General features: G+C 35.5%; 1 protein-coding gene and 1 non-coding gene across 2 annotated transcripts; both read right to left on the reverse strand.

Moving 5' to 3' along the window:
• Positions 1-420: 420 nt before the first annotated feature.
• Positions 421-7,068, reverse strand: LOC18052729 (callose synthase 12). Its single transcript, XM_024190232.1, is given in 6 exon segments — positions 421-805; positions 1,659-4,298; positions 4,300-4,850; positions 4,853-4,870; positions 4,873-4,928; positions 4,930-7,068. Coding segments are annotated over 5 exon segments (5,295 nt in total). The 5' UTR covers positions 6,966-7,068; the 3' UTR covers positions 421-805; positions 1,659-1,664.
• LOC112101343 lies at positions 3,944-4,024 on the reverse strand. Its single transcript, XR_002907470.1, has one exon. It is a non-coding gene; the product is annotated as a small nucleolar RNA J33 (small nucleolar RNA).
• Positions 7,069-11,215: the final 4,147 nt, after the last annotated feature.

Below are 11,215 nucleotides of genomic sequence, written 5' to 3' on the forward strand. Positions count from 1 at the left end.
TCGTCATAAAAATGGGATTAATTTTTATTCATAATTGCATTATTGGGAAACAGAGAATAATGAAATTGCAAGATGAAGATCAAATACTGCTGTGCGAAATGGAGCTGAAGCGTACCAAATTCACCAGCAGTAAAACAGCTATTAGGTAGAAGTTGGATGAAATGTGCACAAGGTCCTGTCAATTCTATGTAGCTCTGAGAGGGCAAGCTCTCAATCACATTTATACAGAGGATAGCAACCAAATGTCATCGAAAGATCAAGGAAAGCAATGGTCCAAAAAACTTCATAGTGTTTGCTTCACAGAGTTTTGAATGAATTATCATCCTAAGAGATGTTTATAAATAATAATAACAATAACGATAATAATAATATATTTGAAAGAAAATATTAAATAATGCTTTGGATGCTAAAACTTGGGACTTCGCTGAAGAGTCAAACTCAGGAACGGTAAAAAGCAAAACAAATAGCTGCTGCATTTCTAATTCTAATTAAAGAGAATCAACAAAAGCCAATACTGAGCTGTAATTAGTATAAATGCTATCAATGAACCCTACCTTTGGAAAAATGTAGGAAAGTTAAAAACACATAAAGCCTAAAGCTTCCCAACTAAACAACTCTAAGAATGTGATTAATTACAACAGTAAAGGCAAGTTGAAGCTGAAGATGAAGCACCAATGAGAACTAACTGCTCTTCCTTCTCCCCACTGAGAGTATACAGCAGCCACGACGTAGCCTTGCGCACAAAAACATCCACAAAATATACAACTCTACTTTTACAGGTATCTGCAACATGCCAGCTATATATCTGCAAACGTGATCCAATCCTCTCAGCAACAAATTAAAAGACCAAATCCAGATACAATTCAAGAAGTTACAATATTACTAGCACAGAGTTTCATGTCCAAGTAACTCTAGATATGAAGTCCAGAAATTATATTTCTTGTCCTTTTCTAAGTTACAGCAATTATATTATTCTTGATAAATCTGCCATAGAAAAAACTGAGCGTTTTCACAACTCCTTAGGAACCATCAACTCTAATTTCTCTTTCTAACCAAATGAAACCTTAACACGTATGTTGAACCCCTAGCCACAAAAAAAGCTTTTGTAAGATATAAGATCTGAAATATGACATTTCCCTCTTAAAAAATGTCAATCCAAGACGTATATAAATCAGGGTTCTAACTAAAAGAGAAGATTGCGATCTTAAAGACTACGTATCGAAACACTTAACAGATTATCACAGAATATTGATCGTTTTCAAGGAGCAAGCCTGGTCAAAGTAAACTTTCTTTAAATTGCCAAAAATAGTCATTACTGTGCTTAGCATGATATGCAAAAGAGCCCTATAAAGCATTTATTGGGGATGGCAGAGGAAGACAGAACTGATTTGTGTGGGATATCATTGCCTAGTAGGAAAAACCACCAAGACCAAAATATTCCCACCTAAAAGCATGTAATCATGGCCAAACAAGTGATCATCATAAAGCCAATCAGAAATGATTGAACAGAATTCATAAATTCATCTGGTAATAATACCACAACAACTGCAGTGTCAAAAGAAGAGCAGTCTTTCAACTGCATAAAGTTGAACAATATTCAGCATCTGAACCTATATTGTCTGCTTAACCTTGCTATAAATAACTTGGATTAAAATTACCTTGAATTACATGTCGCCCTTAGCTTTTTTCCCAGTAACAATCTGGAATATTCGGAGGCCTCTGCTGAATGCTTCATTGAACAGTATCCTTGTTTGCATAGACTGGAATCCAGGCATCCAAGATAAGAATGCCACGGGGGTCAAGACAATCACTCCAAACATTATATCATACAATCTAGCCACAGAGACCACGGGCTGCCAAAGCCTAGTGGACTGCAAAAAGGGCCGGAATACTTGGGCAATCAATATCAGACCCCACCCTGTAGGGATAAAAGCCATCAGACTAGTTAAAAGATCCATCAACCTGAATTTTGTGAACTCCAGAAGGGCAACTATCACAAGTATCATAAAAATAACAATGAGGAACTGAACCAGACGGTAGTAGATGTGTTCTATGGCTGCATATTTGTCCCGAGCATATGATACAATTGCATAAATCCCAAAAGCCATAACAACATAGATCCAAGAAAGCAAGTAAACGACAATACTAGTACTTCCAGCTGAAATACCTAGCTGGTATACTATCCCATACTGAAAAATGAAGAAGCGGAGGTCTAGAATTATTTCCATTATCTTCCCCAAAATGCCAGTTGTCTTTAGATGATCCTGCTCCTCATACCACCATTTTTCCCAGCTCTGTTCAGCTTTTGCAAACACACTACCACGGAACCAGATCCAGTTCATGAAATCCTCAAAGTCATATACAGTCTTCAACCAATCAAAGCCAGAAGGATTGAAAGCAAATGGAGCCATTATCCATGACATAACCAGAAACCAACTAGAAATGGTCATGGCTATGTAAACAAATGTGCCCTTAGTTATAGCGCTATGCGATGCATAAATTGTAAGAATCAATCCAAGTTCAATGGCCTTTATAAAGTGGCTACGTGCATAAAGCCTATAATTTTCTGCAAAGCTCTTGTGCTGCACAACAAAACCACGGCCAGTTGCCCGATACTTAGCACCACCGTGAAGGATAGTCCGGCCAAAGTAGTGACTGCGAGTTCCCATGGAGAATGTGTAGAAAACAGATGAAAGCTGAAGCAGCATAGTCAGGAAATCCCATATAGCTTGAAGAAATCCATGCTCAAGAGAATTCTCCACAATCATAGGTAGGGCCGTGAACAAACCAAGTTGGATAATGAACTGCTGATTTAAGATAGTACCAAGTGCTTTATTGTTGTTACTGTTGCTTGCCACAGCATCCTCTATACCACTAAGAGCCAGATAAAATCGACCCCATAAGAATGCATATACAGTCAAAATGATCACCATAGTGTTGAAAAAGAATCCCACAGTAGTGTAAAAGAATGATAACATCCGAAAGAAGTCCAGTCTATGACCCAACCTGTAGACATCTCTACTGAGAACTTGCTCACCATTTCCACTAGCAACCTTGGCTTCAAACATGGATATTTGATTCAATCCAACATCCCTTCCCTTGCCAACTTGGATGTATTCGTGGTGTGTGACATTGCCTCCTCGCAGTGTGCAGTTAAAGCCAGCAAAAATGTCTTCACTGATGTTAATCACTCTGGAAGCTTTACTGAGGCCTCCACGAGTCAAGAACCAAAACCTGTCAAAGACATCAGGATGGCCATAATGCATTCGGATTTTCAAAGGGTTAGCCAAAACACGCTGACCCAAGGTAACAAAACTGGTTTCCTGTGCCGACATAAAGCCAGCTAGTGATGACACTGAACCAGTAAAAATGTGCTCCCTGACACCAAGGATGGTAGGTTTCCGTATGCCATAGTAGTGTCTGTATTCTTCCAACAAATTCCGCATTTTAAGTGCCTCCTCAAAGTAGTTGTCTTGGTTCATATCAATTGTCTGGACTGCATCCCCTCGGGTGAAGATAAAAGCATGATTTTGGTTCTCCGGTTTACCCTCCCCAAGCTTCAACGGACCAGGCAACTTGACCCTGTAGATTTCTACTTCCTTCTCTAACTGCTTATCATATTTCACAAGAACAGAGAAATAATCCTTCTCATCCCTCCCTGTAGAGACTTCATCAACATAGGCAACTCGAAGGGCTTCATTGTTCTTCATCAGATACAGGATTTCCTCAGCATGGGGGTCTTTCTTGTCCTTTTGCTGGCCATATATCTGGCAGGCAACAACATATGTGAATTTCATCAGAGCAGTCCCATATTCATGGCCCTTGAACAGCATGCTCACTGAACTACCATTTCTACTTAAACTCATGGAAGATGGTGACCTTTCTGAGGTGATACGATCCAAACTGGCATCTTGCCTCATTGAACCAAGTTCCCTGGCCCCTTCCCTAATGTCCATCTCAGAAGCAGAATCAAGAAAAGCAAGCATCTTAAGAGCCCGATAATAATACATCATTCCCCTAACAGTGCGGGAAAGTGTCTGGCCTCTGTAGGATGCCCAAAGCCTGAGATCTTTTAACTTTTCTGTCCAAATTTCTTTATCATTCACCATTCCTTCTCGGTGCATCCTCTCCAGGAAATTCTTCCACTCATCAGCATAAATTGTTTGCAAATAATACAGGATGGATACCCCATCCTCATTTTCAGTTCGAAGTTGCTCTTTACTATAAACAACTTCTTCATTGTAGTAGGGGGTGAGAACGCTGAAGGACATCATCTTCTCAACTTGGCGAACTCGTGGCCAATATCATGAAGAGAGAGTTACTAAAAAAGGCTATTCTGCGCCTTGCTTCAAGATTAACAGGAATGTTATTCATTGAATCCCTGGATGTTAGAATTGTGTTTAAGCGCCTGACCTGACGATAGAAATTCTCGTTACTGGGATCAGGTAACTCAACAGCAGTCTCAAACAGCAAACCTGCCATGGCAGCCGGATTACGAGGGGCCAAACCATCCTCCACAAGCTGCTCAGAGCTTCTCTTCTCTGAGAAAAAATCTCGAATAGCAGTCTCATAAAGGGCCTGTAGGGTGTTTACCACCTTGTTAAGATCTTTCTTGGGCTTGTTCAACAGATCAACTAGTTTTATCAACTGGGTATGAATCCTGGGCAGCACGGTCATCTTGAATGTTCTGGTAAACTTCTCAATCTGAAGCGAATGATCAATTTCTTGAAACAGGACCGTAATAATTGAATGCTCTTCGGTGTTAACTTTGATGATATGGAGAATCAAGTGCTTTATGCTATCATAAGCTTCAATCACAGCGCAACGCCGATACTCATTCTTGCAGATCTATACCAAAGCCACTTATCAGAGCATCCACCAGCTCCTTGGCTTGCTGAGAGCTAGAGCACTCATTGCATAGCAGAAACAGGCCAACGATACCCTTACATCAGTATCTGCCGCAGCTCACAGCTCACCTCCTTATCAGATATGATATCCTCTTCCCTGAAAGTGGCAATTATCTCATTCCATATCAGAGCAAACCTGTTTGCCTCAACCTGGTTAGATTCAAGCTTCTTATAGGGTCTTCCTAGCCCATATCTCAGTTTCAGCCGATGAATGGCATCTCTAAATTTACTCTTAAGTGTTCCCCTCGCATCCAACAGCTGCTCCTCAGGCATTAGATTAAACTGCATCGCACTCGCAAAGAACTGAAATCTAAGCCTCAGCTGCTGCATATTTCGGATCTCACCCAAGTGCTGGAACAACCCCACTGCTGCACCCACCAAAGATGAATAAATAGAGTAAAAGAGCTGCAAATCCATCAAATAAATCAAAACCACGGGGACCCACAGTAACCCAACAGCCAATCTGTTTCCATGACCGAACACTTGATACCACTCATACTCCACATTTTTAAGTTTTAACAATTGTTTGGTTGGGGCAATCATGGGTTTAATCTGCAAGAAGTAACTGAATACAAATTTTGTAGCCAAAACAAGCACCCAGAACAAACTATACTTCAAATTGTCAACAAGCCCTTCTCTCAATCCACGACCAACAAAACTTCTACTTTGAAACCACCATGTCAATGCATAAAAGATCTTCCAATTTGTATTCTCGAGAAAATTCCTAATCCAAGGAATTATAAACAAAGCTATAGCCAATAATTCAGGCAAGACAAACACAAACACTGCCCGAAGAAAAACCACCAAACGGTTATTCGCCTCATTAGACCATCTGCGATCACTATTTCTCTGCATCCAAATCCTAGCATAAAGCACTCCAAAAACAGTTATCCATATGGCCGACACAACACCCTTCAACACCATCCTCATACCAAGTAACTTTGTTTCCCTAGAGACAAGTCTACGTTGCATTGCGAAATCCAACAAAGCTTGCAAAAACCTTAATCCACTCCAAGTAAGAACCACAGTCAAAGCACGAACCTGAACATCTCTCTCCTCCAATGCTTGCCACGGATACTCTCTCTCCTCCCAGGCCACGATAACTGCAGCTTGAATGAACAATATCAACATCACCCACAACCTATCAAAACTCCTAAACAAGTTCCAAAACGATCGTTGCTCGACAAACCCAGTTTTCCCCACGTGCTTAGTCTTACCCGACAACACAAAGAAATTGCTCCCAACATCAATCGGCCATTTCAGCTTCTGAAAACACCTCTTACTCCAAAAGTACTCGTTAATATCATCGTAGTTCCTCCACGCATAATGCGGCGCCGATCCATTCTTACTACTCTCCACCTCAGCTTTCACCGTTTCGTAAATGGGCTTCACGACGCAGTTCAGAAAAGCGTTTTCGCCCGAAATCGAAGGCATCACTGGCTGCCCCGTGTTCTCATCAATGTAATCTTCTAAAATCTTATTCAACTCCATGGCCATGTTATGGAAAATGTAGCACAAACATTCCGGCATGAACCGGAGATTCGCCGCCTCGCCCCAAATTAAAAGATACAGAGAAACATACAGCAGTTCACGGCGCTGGTCGGAGCTCCGATCCGAAAGCCAAATGTTCGATTTCTTCCCCAAATAGGAACACCAGAGTGTATAATTCTTCAACAACTTCCGCCTAAACCTCCTCAAAACACCAGCGTCGAGGGTGTCAATGTTATCCGGCGGCGGCGTGAGCCGCATCTGGGCGTTAGCCAAATGAAGAACGAGATGCTCCCGTTCGTTCCGAACGTTGTCAAGTTGAAAACCGAAAAAGAGCTGAAGCCAATCAAGGAGATCCATGTGGGGCAACCATTGGACATACGGCGGCTTGCGGAGGTTTCCAACAGTGCGTAAGGCGGCGGCGGCGGCGCGGACTTCTGGGTAGCGGAGAGAAGGGTGGTCGGCTAAGAGGTTGTGAACTGGGATAATGTTGTAGGGCTCCTCTTCTTCTTCGGGAAGGCGGTCCGGCCTGGACTGGCCCGCACCCGCTCGGTGACGCAAATTACTCATAATGGCATCTGAGTTTTAGGCTTTTTGGCTGGAAAAGCAGGGAAGAAGAGGAAGTAAAAATTTGAAAGAGAGAGAGAAAGAGAAGATGCAGACAGGCTGTGTTTATCGCGTAAATGACAGAATCGGCCATGCACTTTTGTATATTCAGATTTAAGAAATTGTGATTTTACCCCCTAAAGTTTATATTATTGACAAATAAATAATTAAGATTTCACCCATTGAATTTTTTTTTTTCAGCCACACCCTCTCTGTATTTTGGCTAATAATTTCTTGTAGATATTCTGGTAACAAATTTTAGCAAATAGTCTGCATCGATAAACAATAGATTATTGCACTTTTTAAATCTAGATCATTTGAATTAATCGATCCTTTAAATGATTATTGGATAAGTTGTTTTTTTCCCCTCTTTTTTCAATTTAGAAAGGAACTTTAATTTGATGAAAGCTTAATTGCTTGTAAGATTGGTGCATGATGATGGAGTTATGACTCATCTACATATGGTTAACCTACATAATCCAGATCAGTTGAAATTAGTGGTGAGACATTGTCAAGTATGTTACTTAATAAAGTTTAGATCATGAGATTAACGTTAGTGGTGGACTGATTGTTGAAGTAATGTGATCATTTGTAACTATAATGAGTAAAGAGGTGTGAATATTAAATTATATCATTATTCTATTTTTAGGATCTAATCAGTTGATTGTCAATCAAAAATTTTTTTTTTAATGACCTCTAAGTTCAATCCTGGCCAAGGCAAGGGGTTTAAAAAATCAATTAGTTCATTGTCCACCTCATACTTTTAAAATTTAACATAAATATGTAGTACTCAATACTCATATTTCATAAAAGATAGTAAAATATAGAGCAATAGAGCATATTTCATTGATCGTATAGCAAATCAACTTTTTTCAAGTTATTATATTTTATATCATTATTTTAAAATTCATGTTTTGTATTATTAATTTCTTACACTACATCAAAGTAATGATTCTATTGCAAGTCTAAACTCATAGAAATTATAATATAATTCGAGGTTTTATCAAGCATAAATATATTACGTATATGATATCTACTCGAAATTTATATAATTATAAGAAAACAACATGTTCATAAAGAATTGAGTTAATTTCCTATAATATGAAGGAAAAAGTTTTTAGCACTTTGCTAATAGGCTTAAGTGGCACATAATTTACATTTAAAAAAAAGGCCTACAATAGTACTAATATATTTTATGTAAAATTTATGAAGATCAACATACATGGGTTTTACTAAAATGCAACCTAAATTATTACTCATACATTGAAGAGAAACAACTCCACATACCCATGGTGCACAGATTCATATTTTTTGGTGAGAAGAAATGTGAAGTATTTTCATTGGATTAATCATCATATGCATGATATTTTTTTGGGTAAGTTGTCAAGAAAAATAATATTAAAAAGAAGCAAAATATGTGATATTAATAAGTATAGGGGTGTTTGTATAATAACGAACAATTCACCATGGAATGTTTCGCCTTCTCACTTTCTGAGTTTTCAACATTTCCTTTTCTACAGGGACCTAGGGAGTTTAATACCTTTGAAGGAGAAAGTTCTTGTGCATCATAGATTACACGGTCTTTTTCTTCTTTTGAGGCGGTCTCATTTGAATCGCACTCGCAATTTATATTTCAATTTCAATTCAATTCGACCTTTCGTCTCACACAACTTGTTACTATTTTTCCGGTTGGTTGCTTTTGCTTAAACCACAATTTATTCCTGGGTGGGCTCCCACTTGAAAAAAGTATCCATAATAAATTCACATTATTTTTAATGTAATATAAATTAATAATAAAATTTTTACAACTGATGAATTAAATTATTCTTATAAATTTTCTCTTACTCATTCTTTTTATATCACTAGAAAATAGAACCGCACTTCGCGCAGCTTTAAAAAAAAAATTCATTATTATTATTTTTTTTTACTCTGCACTTGATGTAACTGATAAAAAATATGAATTGATTTTTTTAAAAAATAACGCAGCCTTATAAAACTAATATTATTTATGAAAGTTAATTATTTTTTTGTTAATTTTAAAAATATATATTAATGTGTATAGTTAAGTGTACACAATATTTTCATCAATAAAAATTATGTTCACACTGATCAATTCTCCATTCTTCTTGATATTAACAGACTCTCACATCCTACAAAACCTAACTCTTATCATTCAACTATCTTTATCATTGTTCAACTCATGAAGAAAAGAGTACTTCGTAAAGCATACAATACTAAAAATTCAAATAAGTCAAAAAATAAAAGCACAAAAACATTTCTAAAGAGGATGTTGGTTAAATAATAAAAAAAACTCAAATATAATAAATCTTAAATACTTAATGTTTGTAGAGTTTGAAGAAAAAAAAAGAACATTAAACAAAAAGTTGCATAATTAAATATGAGATTATGACATTAAAATTAGGCTCTAGTGGCATTGGTGAGGGAAGATGAAGGAACATTCCTTCCTATATTAATTAGTTGATGTATTTTAAACCACTAAAGTTTAGTTGTTGGCTTAATAAAATAAATGAATATTTCAAAACTTATAATTAATTATTATTAATGGTTACATATTATTGAATTTAAATAGAAAGATGAAGAGACATGTAATCTTTTGTAATCTAATAATTATTTTCTATTTTTAATATTTTGTAATGTAATTATTTTTTAATCTCAACCAATATATTAGATAATAGAGAATATAAAAAGATGAGAAATAATGTTGTCACAAATCTTAACTACTTAATATTTATAGAGTTTGAAGAAGCCAAAAGGCACTAAACAAAAGGTTGAATAATTAAATATGAGATTATGACATTAAAATTAAGCCCTAATGGAATTGTTGAGGGAAGATGAAGAAACATTCCTTCCTATATTTAATTAATTGATGTGTTTAAGACACTAAAATTTAATTGTTGGCATAATAAAGTAAATGAATATTTCAAGACTTATAATTAATTATTATTAATGGTTACATATTATTGAATTTAATTAGAAAGATGAAGAGACATGTAATCTTTTGTAATCTAATAATTTTTTTTATAAATATTTTTTAATGTAATTATTTGTTTAATCTCAACTTATTTATTAGATAATAGAGAATACAAGAAGATGAGAAATGGTGATACCACATCACCTCCTATAGTCTCAACTTTATATATATACTAGAAAATAAAACCGCGCTTCACGCGGCTTTGAAAAAAGAATTTAATATTATCATTTTTTCTTACTTTCCACTTGATGAAACTGATAAAAAATATAAATTGATTTTTTTTTAAGATGAGGCAGCCTTATAAAAACAAAAAAAAAACTATTAGCCAGCAATACAAATAAAGAAGCAATGCAAGATAAATAATAAAATGAGAGAATATATTATAAAGTGATTTTATTCATTCTAATTGTGTGTGTACAAAACAAAAAGATGAGCTCTCCTTTTATAGTTACATAATCACTCCATGAAATTAATGAAAAATTATGAATCATAATTCCTTATGAGATAATGAGAGTTATAGGAAAGCTAAAGATTGCTAATGAGAGATAGTTGGAAGACTAAGAGATATATATTATGAACATCTACATTTATTTTAATAAATTCATAACACTCCCCCTTGGATGTTCATTATAAAGAATATGCCTCATTAAAACTTTTACATAATTGTTAACGTGTAATAACAATCAAATTAATTGTGAGAAGATGAAAAGCTAAATCTAAAAGAAAATTTCTCTATTTATTAAATAATAGAAAATATACAAAGATGAGAAATGGTGATGTCATATCACCTCCTCAAGTCCCAGCTTTATATATATATATAGATATAGATATAAATATTGATATTGATTTGTAATCATTTAAGTTACTTTTAATATAATTTTATTTGATAATTTTATCCTTAAAACATAAAATAAAAAATTTATCCTATTAAATATATCTTATTGTATATAATAGTTTAGATATTTAATTTTGTGACATATAATCTAATATTTTTAAATGAAATTTAATAATTTTCCATTCTCTATATGTAAATTACATAAATTTGACAATTTGATAATTTACATGGGTATTATACCATAAGATTGTGTTCGGTACCCCTCATAATATGAGATTGCATTGCATTATAATACAATAATTATCGCATTACCTAAATCACATTGAGATCATTTTCTTTGTATAATAAAATAATTTGTATTTATATATATATTTATATCATATTTAT

Source organism: Citrus clementina, unplaced genomic scaffold (genome assembly GCF_000493195.1).
Source record: "Citrus clementina cultivar Clemenules unplaced genomic scaffold, Citrus_clementina_v1.0 scaffold_2, whole genome shotgun sequence".
Lineage (NCBI taxonomy): Eukaryota > Viridiplantae > Streptophyta > Magnoliopsida > Sapindales > Rutaceae > Citrus > Citrus x clementina.